General features: G+C 38.4%; 2 protein-coding genes and 1 long non-coding RNA gene across 9 annotated transcripts; 1 reads left to right on the top strand and 2 right to left on the bottom strand.

The window, feature by feature from the left end:
- Positions 1-1830: 1830 nt before the first annotated feature.
- On the bottom strand, positions 1831-9110 carry LOC133524310 (uncharacterized). The gene is made up of 2 exons (XR_009800363.1): positions 7945-9110; positions 1831-2921 (listed from the first exon to the last, which is right to left on the bottom strand). It is a non-coding gene; the product is annotated as an uncharacterized LOC133524310 (long non-coding RNA).
- Positions 6056-23570, top strand: LOC133524297 (carboxypeptidase M). Of its 7 annotated transcripts, XM_061860221.1 has the most exons (13): positions 6056-6225; positions 11061-11169; positions 11294-11461; positions 13914-14047; positions 14462-14598; positions 15090-15277; positions 15592-15621; positions 15742-15918; positions 16666-16784; positions 18280-18456; positions 20984-21076; positions 21688-21831; positions 22900-23570. In XM_061860221.1, exons 2-12 carry the CDS (start codon positions 11091-11093, stop codon positions 21823-21825), a joined length of 1440 nt encoding a protein of 479 aa, XP_061716205.1. In that variant the 5' UTR covers positions 6056-6225; positions 11061-11090; the 3' UTR covers positions 21826-21831; positions 22900-23570. The 7 variants fall into 7 exon arrangements, with proteins under 7 accessions (XP_061716205.1, XP_061716206.1, XP_061716204.1 ...); XM_061860222.1 differs by lacking the exon at positions 22900-23570 and having other exon boundaries at positions 11064-11169; positions 21688-21840; XM_061860220.1 differs by lacking the exon at positions 22900-23570 and having other exon boundaries at positions 21688-21840.
- Positions 17024-17781, bottom strand: LOC133524306 (uncharacterized). The gene has a single exon (XM_061860242.1). It carries the CDS (start codon positions 17766-17768, stop codon positions 17109-17111), a length of 660 nt encoding a protein of 219 aa, XP_061716226.1. The 5' UTR covers positions 17769-17781; the 3' UTR covers positions 17024-17108.
- Positions 23571-23908: the final 338 nt, after the last annotated feature.

Below are 23908 nucleotides of genomic sequence, written 5' to 3'. Positions count from 1 at the left end.
GAGCTTATGTAAAAGTACCTATAAGGAATTTGATTGAGGTTTTTATTACTAACGTATATTTGAATGGATTCATATATTTATTTTTATATCTATCCCAAAAGCCGCACTGGCATAATCAATAGGCTGACATCATAATCATAGGAGGTGACCAAAACTGTAAAAGAGCTCGATGGACATGAATATTTTTTGTGTTACGCCTCATAACGGAACTATAATTATTTATTTATTTAAACTTTATTGCACAAAAGAAAACCTTATACACACAAGGCGGACTTAATGCCATGAGGCATTCTCTACCAGTCAAGATATACACGTTTTTTATTTTGTCACCTGCAATGATTTACGGGCTGAATATATAGATCATACTGAGAAACTTTTACTATGGCACCAACCCCGATCGCGAAAAAATTTTACTCTCCCATAGAAAATGTCATGGTCAGACAGCCAAAATATATGAAACTGCCAATTTTTTCGGATTTCAAGGTTGGTCCCATAGTAAAAGTTGCTTAATAATAAGAATGAACTATATATTATTGACCACGTAAATTATAGCAGGTGACTAAATAAACACCTGTATATGAAAAGTAATTTCAGTGTTAAAATTTTCTTCCCCTATAAAGAGGAATAAAAGGAGATTGAAAGTTTGTAACGGGAACGATTTGAGGAGGCAAAGGACTTGAAATACGTAGGAAGACACAATATTAGAAAGCAAGAGAAGTAACTTCAGTGCTTTTGAAAATTCATCCCTTAATATGGTTAAAAGTTGTATCAGGAAAGATACAAACATTTTTTTGAAGGACTTGAAACTTCAGAGAAAGTCACATCATTAGAAAACAAGAGGATATATTCAGTGTATTTGAAAATTCATCTCCAAGGGGTTTAAAAGGCGTTGAAGCTTTATATCGAGAACGAAAATATTATTTTTACCACACCAACTGGTAAAGGCCTAAATGCCCTCTTGATTGTTCAAAAACGAATGAGAAAGTTGCATTTTATCCACATGTGGGGCAAAGTAATCAGATGCAAATTTTGAGTTGTTTCATTATGTTAGCTGGTCAGTGGCGGATTAACCGAACAGCAGAAAAAGCATATGCTAAGGGCCCCGCGCCTAAGGGGGGCCCCGCGCTCCGACCCTGACCATGCGATTTCGGCACGTGGAATCGGCCAAGTTCAAGTATAATGTATTTGTTTCGTAAGTCACTAACAATATTGATTAATTATTATTATTTGTTATTATCCTGTAAATTTTTCTTTATGACGATACCAATTTTAAATAATTTTTAGGCTTACGCAAAGACCAAGAGCAGAGTTTAGCATACAACCGAAGGTGCAGAGTGTCTCAAAACTTTTGTGCATGGCTAAGCTGCAGGAAACAGCAGAGCTCGGAAACGAACAAAAGAAGATACTGTGTTAAAAAAAACATATTAGTAAAAAGCAAGGAAGGATGATTTATTTATTTATTATTACAAATACCAAATTGCACCTTACAGCTAATGCCTAATGATGATCAGCTTTGAACCCGTAGTAGGCCAAAGGACGTGCTCCTCTACGGCTGGCCGGGCGCACGAAATATGCCAAGTCGCTGCAAAGCCGTTATAAAAAGAAAACAGCGGGGCCCCTATGCAGGGCTTTGCATTCGCGTAGGCCGGATGTAAAGCCCTGCATAGGGCCCGATATCCAAAGTATCCCAGCAAGTCGTACTTTCGAGCAAGAACTAAGGCCGAGCAGCAGGCGAGCCGAAATCTAAAAATTCGCATACTAGGGAAAAATCGGTGATGTATTACATGTTATAAACTAATCGAGAACTAGTAAAAAAAAATTAAGACATCATAAAAATGTTGTGATGGTACTGAATCCTCGGGGTGCGAGTCCGACTCGCACTAAATCTTTTTTCTTCAAACCTTGGGGCCCCGCGAGTTATTGTACTAAGGTCCCCGCGCCTTCTTAATCCGCCCCTGTAGCTGGTGGAATTTACTTTTAAATAATGATTTTTAATGTTACATTTTATATTACGTTCATTTGGTTTGATTTGTTTGGTAAAAAAAATTGTGTTTCACTTGGACGCAAAGTTAGTTTAACCGTCGTGCCTTAATACCCTCGCAACGCTCAAGATTCCATTTCTCGAACCACTCGCTACGCTCGTGATTCAATTTTGGAATCTTTCACTTGCTCGGGTATCAATATTAGCACGAGCGGTTAAAAAACAACTTTGCCCCCTTGTAAAACAAATAACTATTGAGTAAGCCTTCGCAAAAATTCCCGTAAGGGCGTTGAGACGAGATTGACAGTTTGTATCGGGGGCAAATATTTTTAAGAATAAGATTAAAAATCGTTTATTGCCACATACAAGTACACAGGAAAATAAAGTTACATAATAGTTTTTTTAATATACATTATTAATTTATACAGATGAAATGAGTATTGTATTGTATTTACAAGCTTTTATTTAACTTACAATATACAGTCGCCATCAAATATATCACAGCGGCTAAGATGCTCACAAATATCTGAACACGCCCCTCTGAAGATGGATAGGAATGCCATAGGAATTCCGTGATGAAGAATGCTACCTAATTGTGTTTGGGGTTTTCAGAATTATCCAGATGAGTATTAGTTGGCTGTGGAAAAAAAAGTAGTCACCGATAAAACTTATTTTTGATTGAGGGAGTTGAAACTTTGGAAGACGTGATTGTGACACAAAAGTCACGTGTTTTCAACTGCTTTTTTTTTAGCTACACGTAGTTAATGTAGAATTACAACAACCAATATAAAAATCCACGTAATGTTGATCTATCTACCCTATAGATATAAGAATAATAAGAATACCTTCTATGATCTGAGATCTACCCTGAAGATCTGTGTAATGTTGTGGGCGTTACTGCTGGTTCCTTATGGCAGCGGCGCGCACGTCTATTTTGATCCTTTAGAAAAGGTTTAAAAATGTTAATACTAGATGGCGCCATTGAGTAAAACTGAATATACCTACTTATACATTGATTTTAATGTTTTAATTGTACTTTTAAGTATACGACAGTTAGTTAAACCTTCGCAACGCTTAAGATTACATTTTTCCAACCACTCGCTACGCTCATAGTCCAATTTTGGCATCTTTCGCTTGCTCGGGTAGTAACATCGGGTATCCATAAAAAAAAAAATCTATGAGTTCGACGCTCAAAAACGTGCTGTCATTGTACCTACTATTACGGTTCTATATCTGTTGGGCGTTGTGGAAGATTTAAATCAAACCTTTATTTTGACACATTATAAGAAAGAAGTTACACTTTGGACGACCGGTTTGGCCTAGTGGGTAGTGACCCTGCCTACGAAGCTGATGGTCCCGGGTTCAAATCCTGGTAAGGGCATTTGTTCGTGTGATGAGCATGGATATTTGTTCCTGAGTCATGGGTGTTTTCTATGTATTTAAGTATTTATAAATATTTATATATTATATATATCGTTGTCTAAGTACCCTCAACACAAGCCTTATTGCGCTTACTGTGGGACTTAGTCAATTTGTGTAATAAAAATAAAATAAAAAATAAAAATAAAAATTATTTATTCTCAGACAATTAATACAGTCCATATTTGTTAGTATCAACTTACATTACAACCTATGTTATGTTACCTTCCGCACAATAATTTACAGAAATTAAATTAGGTAACTTTAGATTGCTGGTTATCTTGGCCGATTTACCGAACTGCACGTTTGTGAACATGCAATTCGATAAATCGTCCCAAAATACCGGAATCTAACCGCTCGGCTATCATTTTCAGGATCCCGTTGGTGCTCCCGCGTATACGGTGTACCACTGATGCATTCTTTTTTCGCATAATAGCATAAAAATCATCTACATGTGCGTCCGCAAACATGCCAGAAGCACTACAGTATCGCGGAAGCCTCAACAGGGCCCTGAAAACGTTGTTATACTGAATAATACGTAACGTAACGTTGTAATAATGTCCTATAAATATTTATTTATTTTATTTTTATTATTTTTATTTTACACTAAACTATTAGTAACTGATTACAACTTGACACCGACTTCAAACATATCAGTTTCTAGCGTATTTAAAAGGGATAATTTTCATTTTATACTTTATGAAGTCTGTTTTATTTTTGAGAAAAAAAATCAGTTTAGATAATTTTAACTCTCTGGTTTTATTTATTAATCAGTATTTTTAAATAAAGAAATATGTCTAAAAATACAATCCAAGGAACTCCACTGCGTACCAGAGTACAGATTTACAATAGTCAATGCCTCTGGGAAATCAAGACGGCTATTTATAGATTGTCGTCAATGTCGATCCCCAACAGCAGATTCGAATATTTCGACAAAATTTATAACCGAATATCCATATAAATAATTTAGTAACGGGTAATATGTCATGCGAATCTAGATAATATTAAAAAAGAATTTTTGGCTGTCATGATAAAAACATTTTTATATACCACGTCGGTGGCAAACAAGCACCTGATGGTAAACAGTCACCATAGCCTATAGACGCCTGCAACGTATGTAGGTACACGGCTAAAATTGGAGACACCATTGCATTAGAGAGGTTAGACATAACTTTTTATACATGTTTTGATGTTGTTCTTTCCTAATGGTTATCGAATATATGGTGGTTGACTGGTAGAGAATGCCTTTAGGCATTAAGTTCGCCATTTGTACTTTATTTGTTATATTGTGACATAGTTTAAATAAATAAATAAACTGACTCACTAAAGTACTATAATATTAATATATACCTATCCTCCATGTCGTATGCGACAACGGCGACCTTTACAATTTTCTCTGATGAGCACGTATTAGGCTCGCAAAACCACTACTAAACTACCACTAACAATTACAAGTACTACTAAGTTACTGAAGTGCTACCAAGTCGTTTTTAGGGTTCCCTACCGTAGTCATGTAGTCAACCAGGAACCCGTCCGTCTGGCTGTCAGTTAGTTATCGTTAGTACTAGAAAACTGCAATCTGGCTGGCTATACACGTCACGCCGACAAAGTGGTAAAATAAAATCTAGGTATTTTAGGGAAGGTACGTAAGGTCAGAATGAATATCTCCGAAATTAAAAAAAAAACTGTAAGTTCCAAAATATGGAAACAACAGAACAAAACACAACAATATAAAGAGCAGCATGCAACCAAAGATTAATAAAGAGTTTTGAGAGAAACCGATTTCGAGCATCAAGATTTTTGAGTTTTGGCAAAAAGTCTTTTTTCTTAGCAAAATGACGTGACTTTGAAGATAATCCCTTTATATACTCGTACTTATTATGTTGAAAGTATCTACAAAAAGTATATTTTAAACCTGTCTGAAAGGGACGGCCAACTATGGAACCCTACACTGAGTATGGCCCAACATATTCATGGCCGGTATTTTTTTATTTTAGAAGATAATTGGAAATTTAATAATTGTTAAACTCTGTTGAGATTGAGAACCGACTAAAAATAAAATTGCTTGGAATTAAAACTTTATTTTATATTAATTAAAGTATATTTAAGTAAATCTAGCTACTTAATTCTCAGCAAGTTACACTCATTAATCCCTTGTATATTGCAATTACAATATTTATGTGTAAGTGACCCGGTAGGTCTTTCCCTTACAATAATATTACTTCCTACTTATTCAGTTACGTTCCACAAACATCTTAATCTTACATTTAGTTATTCAATATTATTACTAGGTTTCACTTCAGAGTTTTCACTACTTATGCTTGATAGATGAGAGAGATATTAAATATCGGGTAGTTGACGAAGAAACTCTATACGCGGGAAAAGTGAGAAAATCTGTGATAGGCGGGAGCACTCCTACGTCATGACTGGGACCTTCCGGGTCCTGTAATCAAAACTGAACCAACAAGCTTTCTGCATAGAATAGAAAATCGAATATTTATGAAATTATAGAGTTTGGAGTTAAGTTGAATGAAACCATACTGTGTGGGTATAAAGCATAGTTTCCCGGGTTCGTGCGGGTTGAGAGAAAGCACTTTCCGGTTGTATGGCGGGTTGTATGACGCAGATGAACTGAGGCTGAGGCTCGCTCAGCTCAGTCGCCGCGAGGTGCCAGTCGAGTGGAGTCCGCCCGCACGCGAGGACTCTGCCTCGCCGTTTTCCCTTACGATAACATCTTCGCGATATCAAATTGTTGTGCCAAAGGTGATCATAAATGACATCACAAAGTTTAACTATTATTTAACGCAAGATCTTTCCGGTTTCAGGTAAGTTTTTAGTTAAGAAGTTTGTTCAGTATAAGATCAAAGTTACAGTTTTGAGTATAAGGAACTATATGTCAAAGCTAATGTTAAATATGAAGTTTCAAAATAATAATTATTACAATAGTATCTAATGCCCATTTTGTGATTGGACAAGAACTATATAATTATGACCGAGTGTGAACAAACATAAAAAAAACTCCAGTTAAATGTTTCCCGAATTTTAGTTTTGTTTAATTTTATTAACATTGCTTTCTATCTTATATTATTTGTATATTACGTATACAAGTTCATAGAATAGTAAGGTATATTGTTTAGTATCTAACGTCGTCGGTGTGACTTATCAACAGGCATTACGCGGCTACGCGCCTACTTACCCTACTTTATTCAAACCACACATTTTCAACTTTCACGGAACGTAAAGTGTAGGTACTGCATTGTTTTTGAATGAGTACGTGCGATGCAACTGTTGCAAATTAAATTTTTCAATGGGAATACCTAATGACACGTACTTTACTGCACGATTCTCTACGTGAGAACATCTTGATAAGCTATCTGCACCAGATCCGCACAAATACAGGGAGGAAGCTAATTCGACTTCTTTCGTTAACTGCTTGCAATATGGCCTCTTTTTTGAAAAGTGGACTCCGGTATACATACTCATATTGCCAATAGTTACTTCATCAAATCATATAAAATTCATTGTACTAAATAAGTATTCTTGAAACACGATGGGTACATATCATCTCCATTTCACGAGAATTTGCGTTTTAAGATTATAAATTCTATTGAGAATATAGTAACACATGTCACCGTACCCATCATGTTTAAAAATACTATCCTCGTAAGGCCCAAGGTCCTACCTATAAGGTCTTATTCAGTTCAATGAAATTTAATTCGTTCAATTTTGACAACTGGTCTGTCTTAGTGGGTAGTGACCCTGCGTATGAAGCCGATGGTCTCGGGTTTAAATCCTGGTAAGGGCATTATTCGTGTGATGAACATGGATATTTGTTCCTGAGTCATGGTTGTTTTATATGTATTTAAGTATTAATAAATATGTATATATTATGTATATCGTTGTCTAAGCACCCACAACACAAGCCTTATTGAGCTTACCGTGGGACTTAGTCAATGTGTGTAATAATGTCGTGTATTTTTTTCATACAAAATAAAGTCAAATGTTTTCTCTGCACCATAGGTTCAAATTTCATTGGCAAATTTTGGATTTTTCATTTGTTTGGGATGCTATAGTAAATTCCGTGATATGGTGATGACGTCACAAGATTTGCGATATCGGGAGCTATTATAGGATAGTGGGGAATTTAGATTCAGCTACCTAACAATTGAAGAGCATTATAGCACTCTACCTCTACAATTATCTCTTGCTCCACCCTCGCCTAATCCAGATTTACGGCTTTAGTTAAGTCACTGTGTTTGACCTTATACTATTTATTTATAGATGACTAACAATCCTTTTGTATTCTTTGTGTCATTCACAAGTAAACATTAACACTTGTATTTATCAATTTGTTTTTGGTTAACTTGTGTTCAATAAGCCGAGAGTAGCTTCTTCCGGGCGTCGAGTAAAATGCTGCTTTAGCGTGCGTTTTAGAAATGTGATTATTATCAGAGAATAACTAATACGCAGCACACGTCGAACAACTCACTCCGTATTCATCGTATAATATAGCTATATAGATAGAATACTCTTTATTGGCACACCTTAGTAAAAGATACAGCTTAAAGAAAAATAGTTGATTAATGATAGAGGCAGATAACAGGCGGTCTTATCCCTAAAGAGTGATCTCTTCCAGACAACTTTTGGGTAGCAGAAACAAAACAATTAATCATAAAGAGTTGGTGTTGCAAAAAAAAAATCAAGCCTAACTGTCATACACACAATTTAGGTAAATAAACATACACATATAAGATAATACAAATATATATACATAATGAATGTATAAGCCACAAACCAAAATATACAACATATGACAGCAACATATCCACCACAGAGTAAATTTTAAGTTAACTATTTCAAACACTAATGGAGATATATTAATGTTCTTTAAGTAGTTTTTTGAATACAGCAAGAGATTGATTAATTGATCGAGTTTGATTGATTATTAATATACAGGTATAATAATAATTTATTTGCTAGTGTCGTAACTAATCAAGTCAGTCAGCCGGTTAATTAAAACTCATAGAGACTATTTCGACCATTTGAAAATGAAAGTTGCAAACGTTAGCGGGGCGGTGCTAATAAGGTCAACATGCCAGTGCGGGCGGAAGGAAAGTTGACGAAAACCAGATATTTCTAAGTCTGTTCTTTAGTTTTCATTATCAAACGAAATAAAGGAAAGTGTTAGGAATAGCCAGTATGCAAGTAGGCATAAGAAAAACTGACTTTTTCCCACGTTCGTCTATTACCCTCGAGCGGGCTGGTCAAAAGTCACAGTCACAGGACTTATTACCAACTAGTTGTTTTTAAATTACTTGGTACACTATACACAGTGATGTAACCAGATACCTATTTTTCTATAGATATACCTACTTCTCTAGAGTTTTAATTTACAAATGGAATGTACGCGCGAGATGTCTGGACAAACATTTCACTACACGCTCCAAGGAATTTGCGCTATTTCAAATGTCAGCAGCGTCTTAAAACAACACACAAGCTAATTACTAAACAAAGCAGTGACAGTAAATTCTTCTTCACTTATGACCCCATGCTAGCAAGGATCCTTTCATTAACTGCCTGAGCCAGTAGGTTCAATTTTTTTTTATTACTCTTGTTTTTTTTTCTAAGTCCATGTGAATAACTTCCTTGATAAAGACCATGAGAATAAATTATCAAGAGGACTAGATATTACCTTCACACATTGTCATATGAAGGTACGTATTGCAATAACGCCATTAGTTTACGTATTGCAGTACGTATCAGTAGTACGTATTGCAAATCCGTGAAAATTTTGTGATACCTATTCGTATATAATTTCAGCTACCATATCACGAATTTGGTCAACGTCAGTTTAGTGAGACAAGTGACATAGTTACTTCCTCCAAAAGACCAGACGTTTCTACTATACCCAGTGAATTCAAAAGTTAATGATTTCCAAATTTAATTTGGTATGGCATTAAATGGACATTACTGTCTAGTGTCTACTACATTACTGTCAAAGTGCCTACTATTTTGACAGTGGGTTTTGTTATGGAGTCGCGCAGGGCGGTGCGGCCGGTCCACTGACCCATTGACCTTCAACGCGCGACCGGTTGCGCCTGGGCAATGGGCATAAGCAACTGGAGCGCCGACCTAGCGGCGTTATACGTATTTATATAACATTAAAAAGAAAGCCTAACGCCCAACCGACCGTGGCCGTGAGTAAGATCTTCAATGGAGGTTATTCATGACGCTTGACGACAGTAACGGCTCAGATAAACCAGTAAAAGTGCGATATTTTCGATTAAGTACACAAAGTCGATTATGTAGAAAAATGAATTCAGATTCCGAAATATGTACCGGGCTGTTAGCGTATAATTGGTTGAGAATAAATCAATATAACCTTTTTTGATTAGTTATCAACAAATTCAGTTCTTGGTTTCATCTAATTTGAAATATTTTCAGAAAAATCACAATATGATAGATTTTTTTCCGCTACTGTAGTTGGTATGTATGCCCATGCCCGAAGTTGGTATAGTTTCTAAATTACTAATTTTTAAGTCCAATATGTCCAAGTATCTTGACGACCGGTTTGGCCTAGTGGGTAGTGACCTAGTGACCCTGCCTACGAAGCTGATGGTCCCGGGTTCAAATCCTGGTAAGGGCATTTATTCGTGTGATGAGCATGGATATTTGTTCCTGAGTCATGGGTGTTTTCTATGTATTTAAGTATTTATAAATATTTATATATTATATATATCGTTGTCTAAGTACCCTCAACACAAGCCTTATTGAGCTTACTGTGGGACTTAGTCAATTTGTGTAATAATGTCCAATATTTATTTATTTATTTATTAATATACTTTTTATAAGATATTTCATTGATCATAATAACTGCAGTTGCTGTTTGCTACTCAATATGTATAAAATAGATTGTTAGGTATTAATTTACTAATTTACTATACAATTTATAAAATAGAAATTGTGTCTGAAAATAACTACTGTCTACGTTTTTCTAGTAATATTCTGGTGCTTTATTTCATTTCAAGCATGGTGTGAAATTAAATTACTTATTTTAAATACAGTGACCATCCCTATACATAACGTTGTTAACATATTATTGCATGTGCCTATGTAAAATAGTGCGTGTTATTTAACTTAATGTTAAATATTAATTATATTAAGATGTTGCTATATGTGAGATCCTATAATTGGCTCTGTGTCATTATTTATGTTGTTATTAGCATAGTTATAGCTGTTGGTTCTCCATGTAAATAAATAAATAAATAAGTTGTTACGGGATCAAGTTATACTAAAGACGAATATACACTAGGCATAAAACGGGTAATGGTAAAGACGTAGTTGAATTGTTGTGACGCGACGTGACAACAAGGTGGATACCTATTCAAATTATTATGTATAGTGAAATTTAATGGGACTTTTGTATCAACAACAGCAACAATACATTAGTCGATTTTTTTTGTCCCCGGGTGGTACGGCATTCAACTAAAATAGCATTGATTGTTATTCAAAGTTCGAAACCACGGCTGCAATGTTTAGGTACCTAATGAAAATGAATATTCACATGTACGGAAACAAGATATACCTACAAGGAAAATCACACATAAACTCACAGATTTCTGACTAAGACTACTAAGAGTGTTTTTACTCACTTGCTCAGTAGCAGACGAGCGACGGGAGAGGCCGCAAAATGCTGCGTTCCCTTCTGCTGGTTGCCTTCGTGGCAGCCGCGGCCTCACAGTCAGCTTCTGACCCTGGATTCACGCCATGTAAGTTAGAAAACTACATTTAAATTGTTATCTGCAGTGGGCTTGGATGTCAGTATCTTCTAAATCTTAATCAGTAAAAACATTGCAAAAAAAAACATTCACAACACTTGTTATACCTTTTTAGCGGAAGAGGTATCGCCGACGGTCCTAGGCGAGGTGGAGGCCCGCGACGCAGGCACTGACTTGGAATTCCGGTACCACGACCACGATCAGCTCACGCGCTACTTGCGCGCGGTGTCGGCGCGCTACCCCGCCCTCACGGCGCTTTACTCCATTGGCAAGTCCGTACAAGGTAGGTGGAGGCGACCGAGGCACTGACATGGAGTTCCGGTACCATGACCACGAGCAGCTCACCCTCTACCTGCACGTGATGGCGGCGCGCTACCCCGCCCTCACGGCTCTCTACTCCATTTGGGAAGTCCGTACAAGGCAGGTGGAGGCGACGAAGGCACTGACCTGGAGTTCGGTACCACGACCACGAGCAGCTCACGCGCTACCTATGACTCGCCTTGACGGCTCTCTACTCCATCGGCAAGCCCGTACAAGGTAGGTGGAGGCGACGGCGGCATTGACCTGGAGTCCCGATCCCGATACCACGACCAGCTCACGCGCTACTTGCGCGCGGTGTCGGTGCGCTACCCCGCCCTCACGGCTCTCCATTCCATTGGCAAGTCCGTACAAGGTACCTAACTGGCACCAGTCGACACTCTTTAATGCAAAACGACGAGATTTCCATTTTTCTTGGCTGCAAGAATTTTAATTCGAATAAGTAACAAATTGAAGTTGGCCTACACCTATTTATTATTCAAAAAATACGTACTTACGTAGGGGTGAAAGTTATTGCTTTTGTTAACGTTAACTAATTGAGGTTAAGCATGTAAACCTACCACTACAAGTAATTCTTAACAACTTGTACCTATATAGTAATGTTTAAAGCAAATAAATTATTTTTACATCTTTAACTTTTATCATCAACTGTTCAGTTTTTTCAGAGATTTAGGTATATATGAATATGTAAAGTATATAGGTATCAAAAATATACTATGATAGGTAGGTACTTAATAGGTAGCACAGTTTGACAGTTCGCCGATTACGTACTTCGTCTTCGTCCGCATCAGCAAAGTTGCTAAGCAAGTGGATGACGCGTTCAAAATGTCTATACGCACTAGTGTTCAGATCATTATGGGCAGCTCACACGATAAGCTACTTCTCTTGATTACGTAATTTATAATAAAATAACGTGAGGAAAATTTTACAGTTTGGTAATTAGCCGAGAACCTATCGATTTCGAAACACTGCACAATCTACAGAGATGGAATAGTAATTAGCTGCAGATTCCTTGGCACAGTTATGAACCTAACTTAGCTAAATAAAATCACGTTTAAACTTAGGTAAGAATTGTCACTTAATTACTATCCCATTCATTTTACTAATAAATAAAACAATAAATATAGAGGGTTTCACGCTTTAGAGGGTTCTATATGTCTATATTTTTTTAAATAAAAATCCTTACTAATATTATAAATGCGGAAGTAACTCTGTCTGCTTGTCTGTTACCTCTTCACGCTCAAACCGCTGAACCAATTTACATAAAATTTGGTATGGAAATAGTTTGATGCCCGAGAAAGGACATACTAGGGTAGTTTTCATCACTTCATGTAAGCCTGCAACTCGACTACATAGGCTACGGAGACTGCTTACCATCAGGCGGGCCGTATGCTTCTTTGCCACCGACGTAGTATTAAATAAAAGGTTAATAGTTAGCTTACCTTCCAAACGTTTACATATAAGTTAGGCTTTAGCATTTAGGTCAGTACCTCTACTAGACCTCTACTTATACTCGTAGGAGTCGTAGGATCTAATAAGCCTCAAACGACGCGATTAGTTAACTATTTACACAAGAGGTTCTTTTCTTTGATCTGCGCTTCGATAAAAAAAACACACGAACTTAAATGATGGGATTAACGTTATGATGAAAAACACAGTTTTTGAGTCGTTACTGACTACAAAAAATGTGTCTTTAGAGTAGTTCCGTGTAAATTTAACTATCAATTTCTAAGGGGGCAAAACGCACAACAATCAATCTTTTTCAATTTTATGAGGTCTATGGCACTATGGCCTAATGAGTTTTGGGTATAGATACGTAATTACGGAAGGTGGAGGTAAGGACATAAATCTCCATGTACCAAAAAGTGTCATCAAAAAACCTTAAATAGGTGGCGCTACAATACCTAGAATACTTGAACAAAAAAATCAAATTATAGACAGAGCACTTCACACCGTTAATAGCGCCTAGGTTCTTAGCTACTCTAGCGCTACTCTGGAGAGATTTGGAACTATTATTTATAGCTGACAGCAACAGTTCTACCATAAGAGATGTCACTCCTCTTAATTCCACACTCCATATACGTAATGTAATAAGTTATAAGTATGTATTTGAAATCGACTTCGACTTCCTAATGGAATGTGTTCGGACTCGAGACAAGAGGGCGCAACTATTTGAAGCTAGGGGTTATGCAGTAACTGATATTGGGGTTTTTCACTCGATATTGGCGGAACCCCTGTCTAAAACTGCGAAATTCGTGTACAGTTTTTTTGACAACTCGTAACACATTGAAACTGTAATGTAGAGGCCCAACGGAGCCGACATGTCTCATTGATAAAGGCACTTTTAAATATGTTGATAAAAAAAAACGACTTCTTATTAATGTAATGGATATCTTCTAAGTAGTATGGTTTCGTAGGGCGCGATCTATGGGTGATGGTGGTATCAGCGTCACCGTACGAGCACATGCTGGGCAAGCCCGACGTCAAGTACGTGGCCAACATCCACGGCAACGAAGCCGTCGGTCGGGAACTGCTACTACACCTCATTCAGGTATCTACTTACCATACCCTAAATTTATACTCAAGAGCGAAAACGAGCACCGAAATCCTTTTTCAAAAAGAAGCAGTGCCGCGCACGATACGCAAGAATACGAGCTGCGTCGTTCTATTCAATTGATTCTTCCATAATTTTCGCTCATAGCGTAGTGTGGTGTCGCTGTAGGACGAACTAGTACGAAAGCGAGCCCGAAGAGACTTCTATAATAAGTTAGACAATATACGATATCTACTATCATGACATTTTGTAATAATCTGCCCTCGTTGGCACAGTTAACTCACCATTCGTAAACCTAATTACGACGCAGTAAGGATCATCAATGGTCTATGGGACCGTTAAGTGTGTTGCTGAAGCTGTTAATACCACCACTTTGTTTCTTTCTCAAAGTTGTTAAAAATTTACTTGCAGCACTTGGTCACCTCCTACGACAGCGACCCCTACATCAAATGGTTGTTAGACAACACCAGGATTCACCTGATGCCCTCCATGAACCCCGATGGTTTCGCCATCTCTAAAGAGGGACAATGCGACACCATTCACGGCAGGTAAATTTTTCTGAAAAAATTTTTGATCGATTACATTATGCACACATCAACCATACATAACATTGTACTATTGTGTAAACGCATTGAGTGTAAAGCAAAAGTTGCATCACAGAACAATATGTTACACCATTTTGTCATTCATTTCCATTTACATATTTTTAAATCACTCTAATTTCCTTTTTACAATCGTTACATGATCGTTATTGAATGTTTTTCATTGCGTAACAATGAATTAATGATTATATAAGTACCTACTCTTAGATTGTCCCGTCTGTCTTTTTGACAGAAGGTACATAATATTCCTTTTGTCAGACCTTGACCACGGTGAATGATGAATCAAGTAGGTATACGTCTATAGTCTGTACTGTACAGTTGTTACTGCTTTGTTTCACACTAATTAACTCGACCTTCTATCCAATAAATCTCGCGGGAACTATGAATTCTTATTATGTCATACCGTTCAAATTATTTAATAGCCATTTCTATAACAGACACAACGCCCGTCGGTACGACCTGAACCGCAACTTCCCAGATTACTTCAAGGCTAACACGAAGCAGCCGCAACCCGAGACGGAGGCGGTCAAGGAATGGATCTCCAAGATCCAGTTCACGCTGTCGGGATCGCTGCATGGCGGCGCTCTCGTTGCCTCTTACCCGTTCGACAACACGCCCAGTGCCAGTAGGTAACATGACATTAAGCCAGGTCACCAGCCCACATAGCAGCCGTAGCCCGACACGGAGGCGGTCAAACAGAGAATCTCTAAGATCCAATCAGTTTACAACAAGACACAGGTAAGGTATAAGTACTGCACGGAAATAAAGTATGTCTAGCCCAGATATTGTAAGTTTACCTAACTAATAACCACAATGTGCCATCATATCTTGACATCACACGACTAATACCAACACCTGTTTAGATATATGGTAGAGTAAGTATAAGAGCGATAGTTTTTTCTAATTTAAACTTGTATTTTCACGCTGCCCATATTAAAGGACTATGCCGATCTTCAGTCCTGTGCTCAGGTGATCCCTTCTTCTAACAGTGTCTTATTGTAAGCACGCACATACCTAAGCAACAGATATCTTGGATATAATGTAGGTAATTAACGATATTTTTTCGTCCAACATGTCCCTTGAACGCAGTGTTCCAAAGCTACGCGCACTCGCCGTCGATCGCCCCGGACGACGACGTGTTCCGCCACCTATCGCTGGTGTACTCCAACAATCACGCCAAGATGTCTCGAGGAGTCTCCTGCAAGTCGGGATCGCCGCGCTTCGAGCACGGGATCACTAACGGTGCCGCATGGTACCCCCTTACAGGTATACAGATACTCTTAGCTCTAAATATTTGCGAAGTTTTGGTTGAAAGATAATTTATTATATATGACGCGTTCACATAGTTGCCGAGTCACACTTAATAACGCCGAAGCGACAGGATTGCAATTTACGAAAAACTAAAAAAAGCGGCCAAGTGCGAGTCGGATTCGCGCATGAAGGGTTCCGTACCATTTATGACGTATTAAAAAAAATCTACTTACTAGATCTTGTTCAACATTTTACCACTTTGGACACACATTTTACCACTTTTGAAGTTTCTCTCGCGCAAACTATTCAGCTTAGAAAAAAATGATATTAGAAACCTCAATATCATTTTTATACACCTATCCATAGATACCCCACACGTATGGGTTTGATGAAAAAAGATTTTTTGACTTTCAGTTCTAAGTATGGGGAACCCCCAAAATTTATTGTTTTTTTTCTATTTTTGTGTAAACATCCTAATGCGGTTCATAGAATACATCTACTTACCAAGTTTGAACAGTATAGCTCTTATAGTTTTGGAAAAAAAGTGGCGGTGACATAATCGGACAGACAGACGGACATGACGAATCTATAAGGGTTCCGTTTTTTGCCATTTGGCTACGGAACCCTAAAAAGGGACCTTTAAACCAAAATTAGAGAATAAGACATCCGATTAATTGCTAATATGTACTTATATCATGTTTATGAATTACCTAATTAGTGTTGTTACTTTCTGTTCCTTAGGCAATTCTGTTTCTTTTCAAGGTGGAATGCAGGACTACAACTATTTGTGGCACGGATGCATGGAAATCACATTGGAAATCTCCTGCTGCAAGTATCCCCCGGCGCACGAGTTACCCAAGTATTGGCAGGATAACAAAGAGGTGTGTGTGTGTTTTTTTAAAATTATTTATCTATGTAGAGTACCTAATAGACTTATCTAGAATAATACAATTCACGATCTTATAACACAGGGCTATTGAATACGTTATCAATTCCACTCATGATTTGATGCACGTAACTTGATAATAGTTTTAGTGATAAGATATTGCAAGATTTGGCTTAGCATGTCGTCCGGCGAATATAACTGAAGTATATATATATATATAAAAAACTATTAAAATGAATTCACAAAAATATATATTGAGTAATAGGTTAATTTCGTACGAGCTACGATAAGATCTGTCTGTTTAAATTATTTAAACTCTTTAGAACTTGATGAAAAAGTACATGAATGCCACAAGCATCCATAGCAGCGAGGGCGCAGTAGTCACAGCGGAATTGTCCCAAGGTTCACTAGGGGACACAACGCCGATGACGCCGCAGGCCACACGCCCGCCAGCGTTGCCCGTCGTCAGCGAGTCCTCGTGCCCGCCCAATCCTAGATCGTCAGTTCCCTCGTGCAGCACTAAAGCGCGTCCGAGGATGTTATTGCGACCCCGCAACGTAGCCATGTGGTCCGTGAAATCAACCGTCGCTAAACCGTTTCTATTTGCTTCCACAAACTGCACGTTGCCGAAGTCTCCGACGTGTCTCACGTCATGGTCTCTTCCACCGTGAGTTACTTCGTCAGGGTTGAAGTGTGCTCCAGTAGTTAGGCATGTCGTTACATCGCCCAGCTCGTGAATGTGAAATCCATACTCGCCCGCCGGCAGTCCTGTGATGCTGCCCGTGACTCGGAGACCGTCATCGGTCTCCGTGAACGTTATGCTCCCGGATATCTCGTTAGCGACCAAATGAGCTATAGCTACCCTTTCACAACGTATTCCAGTTGCCAACAAAGTAATTAAAGTCAGATATAAACCTGAGCGTGACAACATTTTGGTTGAAGAATACGACTGATACTGTCGCATTCTTGAATACGACATCAATGTGCTTTGAGCATTGAGTGGTGATAACAAATATAGTATCGATACTTTATCACTAAGATATCAAATCTGAAGATCACGAGGAAAATGAATGCCCTTTCACAATTAGGCGATATTAAGGGTTCCATATATTATTAGATTACATTTTATCTTGATCAATGATGATATTCTCTAAAGTCCGACGTGCATTTTTATACAATGGTACCCTACATATGTCTATTATGGGTCTCTATTGTTTCCCATAAAGTTTTAAGTCATAATGTATTGTTTGTCCGCATTTTCGTTAGTCATAATTTGGTTTTTCTCAGAAACGCGTAACTTTTCAGGATTGCCATAAAACAAACCTAACCTAACCTAACCTATCTATAGGATAATCTAAGGAAATTCCTGAAAAGTTAACGGTTTCAGAGTTATGACTAATGATAATATGACTATCATTACATTATGACTTTCAATAATTATGTCAAACAAAGGGATCCGGTCTATTATAAATGAAAACATTTTTTTGCAGTCAATGATCAAGTACCTGGCCGAGGCGCATCGCGGCGCGCACGGGTTCGTGATGGACGAGAACGGCAACCCGGTGGAGCGCGCGTCCGTGCGCGTCAAGTCACGCGACGTCGCTTACCACACTACGCGCTACGGCGAATTCTGGCGCATCCTGCTGCCCGGCACCTACCGCCTCGAGGTACACACACTAACGTAACTACAACCAGGCGGAGCGCGTCCGTGCACGTCAAGTCACGCGACATCATCTACCACACCACACGCTACGATGAGTACTGGCGAATCCTGCTGCCCGCAACACCTACAGTCTCGACTCGAGGTACACACACTAAGGGCTCCTCTACACGATGGCCCAGCGTAGGCCAGTCCAAGGGACGCAGCTATGCGGTGAAATGAGATAGCAATATCACTTGCTCCCTCTAACGCATAAATGCGTCCCTAGGACTGGCCTACGCTGGGCCATCATGTAGAGGAGCCATAACATGACTACAACCCGGCGGAGCGCGTCCCTGCGCTTTAAGTCACGCCGTCACCTACCTACAATGCCACGCGCTACGGACTACAAGTTCTGGCGCATTCTGCTGCCCGGGCACCTACCACCTCGAGGTACTAGGGGAAATTATAGTCAAAAGTAATTTTCAACACACTTGCTCAAAACGACGTTTTTATTCCACCGATTTTTGGCTCATAATCCTAGATATTAAGCACGCGTGCTTTTTCAGTATATTATAACACTCGTGCTTTTTTCATTATATTATCCGACTGAGTTAAGATGCTAACTGATTGCTAATAATATACATAATTTGGTCGAGTAATACATACATTTATTTATTTTTACCCAACTATTAGGTGTTTCAAATGTTAGTTCAAAGAGGTTTCATCACACCAAATATAATTTATAGATTAAATTATCTCGTAAATTTCATTAATGAATAAACATAACATTTTATCGATTTGATCTCCATCCGTCGAATAGAAATACGAAAATATTAGCTTTTTTACATTTTTTTAATTGGCTGTTTGTCTATTTCGTTCGGGCCTTTGCCTTGCGCGCGCATTGGAATCGTACGTAAAAAAAATAACGCTCCAGCCATTTTCCGTATTTGTCATAAAATTTGAATACCTTTGCATGTTTTTAGTTTAGATATTGACGAGAATGTCATTTTCAAACATTGAAAATGAAGAACACATAAAATTGACGCTGCCAGTAATCCTAATAAAGACAAGAGCCGAGAACGATAGCTTTTTACCATCAAAATCGGGTAAAAAATAATTGGCGGCATATGAAACTTTTGTTCAATGGAAAATCAACAAAAACGCCCAGTCTTTCTTGGAAAACGTGTTGGTAGCTTACTCCAATGAACTGGTGAATACGTGCCTACAAGCCCAGCTCGCTTTGGTGTAATTATTCGATGTTAAAACTGTAAGCCACCATTTTGAAAATTGTAGGTACTTTTATTGTTTTGACAAAATAAATCTAATTTATAAGTTTTGTTTTTTCCTCGCGAGTGTGTTGAAAAACGTCGTATGAGACGCCTGTGCTATGGTCATTACAAACATCGGTTTTCTTATTGCGCGCTTGCAGCTCGCGCGCACAATATCGCCTCGTGTGTAATGACCAACTTAGCACACTTGTATCATAATAATGTACTATTACAGTACATATGGTGCTACTTTACCGCACTAGTGCGAAAATGAGCATATCACGTTACTATGTCTAACATTTAAAAGCCCATATGTCCTGTAAAACGTTGTATGATACATGTGCGAATAGGTAATTCGCAACTCGTGTCGATTTAAAATACGTGTGCGAATAGGTAATTTGCAACTGTGTTAATTTAAAACATAGCCATAGCCTGTCGACAAAATTGGACCTCCTCTTTTTTGGCTCGAGCGTTGGAGCTCGTTGCGAATTTTCTTTTTCGCACTTGTATCGTAATGTATATGTATTACGAGTTACTTCCTAGACACTAACATCCCATTATAAAAATTAAGTAAGGTAGGTATACCCGGATAAAAGACCGGACTATATTTCGGTGAGTTGGAAGGGCGTTACAAAAAATTTTATTAGGTATTTATTTCTGAATTTGAATTTTTGAGTTTGAATTACATTATTTCCTAAACACCAAACGGATAAATCTTCTTGGACTAATATCGGACTATTTGCTAATTCAAACTCTGAAACATGGAGACTAAGTTGCAAACGTTGAAAAACCAGGTCTTTTTGTTTAAACGTTCGTAACACACGACCAGAGGCGGCGCTAGGCGTGGGCGACGTGGGCCACCGGGTACGGCCTCGCGCCTCAAAATTACATCCACATGCAGAGGCGGCGTTAGGCGTGGGCGACTTGGGCTATCACCTACGGCCTCGCGGTCCCATGGGCCTCGCGCTTTGCGCCTCACACAACTCTGACACAACGTAAAAATGTTCGTTATTTTTTACGCCACCAAAATCAGCCTCGCTAAATATATCTTGCCCACATAACATCACACTTTGGTCTTGCCCCGCCAATGCACATGACTGAGCGGTTACTACAATATGGCAAGAAGGGCGGGATGAAATGGCGTCACACGTATTGCTAGTGATGTAAAATAACTGCTATTTTGGTAGCAATTGTACCATACGATCTTAGCCTCCATCCGATATTATCCGGGTATACCTTACACCATCTAAGTTGTGCTTACATACTTACATGTTTATATTGCAGGTTACTGCCGAAGGCTACTTGCCACAAGAAGTAGAATTCATCGTAATCGATAGCCACCCAACTCTACTTAACGTCACTTTACATTCCGCTAAGGTAATCCAACAGTAACTAAGCCACTAACTTTATGAAATCTGTAAATATATCCTAATGTTATCCCTCTACAACAGTTAAAGGAAATTTCAATTCAGCACTAAAATAATGTACTAACAAATAATATAAGGCTTCAGTGTGCAAAGATATAGTTCGTGTCATCCACGATGATACGATGATGCGCAGGTTTGTCCAATGCCGGATTTAGAGGTCTGGAGGCCTCGGGCAATAAAGGAGTGGAGGCCCCCTGGCCCCAAATTTTTTCCAAATAAAATAGTAAATTTACCGAATTCTCTATTGTGGGGGCCCCCCTTTTGTGGAGGCCCGGGGCAGTAGCCCCGTTTGCCCTCCCCTAAATCCGGCCCTGGGTTTGTCAAATCTAACCTTCAATAACATGACAATACGAGTCATGGCACGCGTCTTCGTGAATGACACGATCTATACAAGGTTCCGTCAGCCTTTACTAATCCTACTTTATTAGTATTTCTAGAGTAAATAGGTGACCATCTGATTTTGTATTACCGGGCATGTGTCAATTAAAGTTGTACATACATATTTTTACTATGAGCATGAGGCATTGTAATCTCTACGGGTGGTGGATGTTGGTTCTATAGGGGTACGTGCCGAGCCTGCCCGCCAGAAAGCCGAGCCGCGGCTCCAGCAGGAGGGCCACCACCACCACCACCACCACTACTACTACTACTGCAGCCCCTGTCGGTGCCGACGGAGCATGGAAATTCCCTGAAGATTAAACCACTGTACATACACCGCTGCATTTCCTTTATCAAACCTAACAACTAATAGCTTAGCTTCTCGGTCTTAATTTCGACTGCAAATAAAGTTTGGGCCATTGTTAGAAATAGAAAGCATTTATTTAAAGTCAAGAAGTTAGACGGTAACAGACCGTGTTTAGGTAGGAACCAAAAGGATTTTAATTGTTATTTCGAAACTTCGATCCCATTGGATCTAAGTTAAAAGTTAATCAGTGTGGCGGTTTCTAATTATTAGTGCGTACTGCGTCAAAAAGGCTCTTGAGTAGCTAATGGGTCTTTCCTTAGGGGGCAACTACACAAAAGATTCCTATGGGTCGAAGTGTATCCGCAAGGGCCCCCGGTAATTAGAAGATAAGAAGTGCGTACTGCGTACGTACAGCACGAACAGAATTAAGTAAAGGGGGCTTAAAACTCATTCTTCGAGTAGGACGCAAAAGTTTGGGAAATTCTGGTCTTATATATCTCTGGGTCCACAAATACTTACACTTCCAATAAATTGCTTACACGGCTTACATAGCACGATACTTAGAACAAATTATGATGTACTTAATATCAGACCTGCGACCTGTTTAGTATTTTAATTAACGACCATATTATCTACTCCACAATGTTTTACCGTTTAAGTAGGTACCTAGTACAAATCATATCTTTGAGATACTTGTTGACGCTTTTTGTTAATTTTAAAATGTACAGTTGTACACTAATAATAACGCCTTTTTTTACCTGCTGTAAATATGTCCTTTTGAGGAGTTCAGGTGAGTGGGATTAGACTATTTAGACATAGTATTCGTTGCATGCACTATGAACAGTGAATCGCACCAATAACACAAACCTCGTTAGGTGGAAGCAGATTGCATGATCCACGACATATATAGGTTGCGATGATTCCCCTTGCCTGTGAGATTACTGTGAGAGACGCTATATTTCCCAATTGAATTAATCTATAAATGTATCCATCTTCAAAGTTTTCGTAAGTAGTTTAGCAGTTCTCCGTTTTTCGAAAATCATAGAATGCAATTAAGGTCTCCTTTTGACGAGTGTTTGTTTCTGCAGCGCATCGACGGCGGGCCGTACTACCGGCCGCTGGTGCCGACTCGGCCGCACGCGCCGCCGTCGCCTCCGGGCATCTTCGCATCGCTATCTAATTCTTTCAACAGCTTCGTGTCCAATATCTTTGGCTGAGCCAAGAAACGAAACATGTACACGCAGATATGCGGTGCTATGTGTTAACAACCTAACCCAGTTATAGACATTTGCCTATCTAGTTGTTAATAAAGCCTGTAATTTGACTTGACAGTATTTTGAAATGAGTCGTAGGCTTCATTCAAAGAACATTATTTTAATTTATGTTACACCGTCGGTCAACGAATGTCGGTGAATGAATCTCTATAATAGGTAGTTCGATCTATTCTATTTTCTTCGTATTATTTGGTTATTAAGTTTGTTACTCATTAGCAAACTTTGTTTATTTATAAGAACTTTGTAGTAGCCTACCGACTAGTTTTTAGATTATTTTATTAAAATCTGAATAAAGATGGTCTCATAATACTAAATGCTTCTTTAAGAAGAGTTCAGATTTCAAAGAGATAATTCAAAGTTTTTTAAAACAGCGTAGCATTATACTGTGTAAATATAGGTTAATTTATCATATAAATTTAGTTAAAGTGTTAAGTTTAATTTATTTTATTATTTACATGACAAAATAAAATTATAAAGCAAACAAAGAGTTTTACTTCAAGACGTAACGTAAAATAACAGTTAACTAGGTATTCTTATCGATCAATCAAAGGGTACCTAGGTATTCGTTTAGTTTAACACGAAAATCCACTTTCATGACTTTCACTATCTCCCGCTGGGCTACCGGAAAAATATATCTACTGGGTACGGTTAACTTCCGTTCGCCCAATAGCGCTTCATGTCACGATTAATAGAGAATAAAATGTATAATATTTATGCCGTAAGACAAAAGAGAACCGATCATGAAAGACATCACAGCTAAATTAGAATTAGTAGTAAACTTCAGTTATTGCAATTAAGTTTAAATGGCCACATTACCGGGTAT

The sequence above is a fragment of the Cydia pomonella genome, chromosome 13 (assembly GCF_033807575.1).
Source record: "Cydia pomonella isolate Wapato2018A chromosome 13, ilCydPomo1, whole genome shotgun sequence".
Lineage (NCBI taxonomy): Eukaryota > Metazoa > Arthropoda > Insecta > Lepidoptera > Tortricidae > Cydia > Cydia pomonella.
This window is presented reverse-complemented; position numbering and strand designations above follow the sequence as displayed.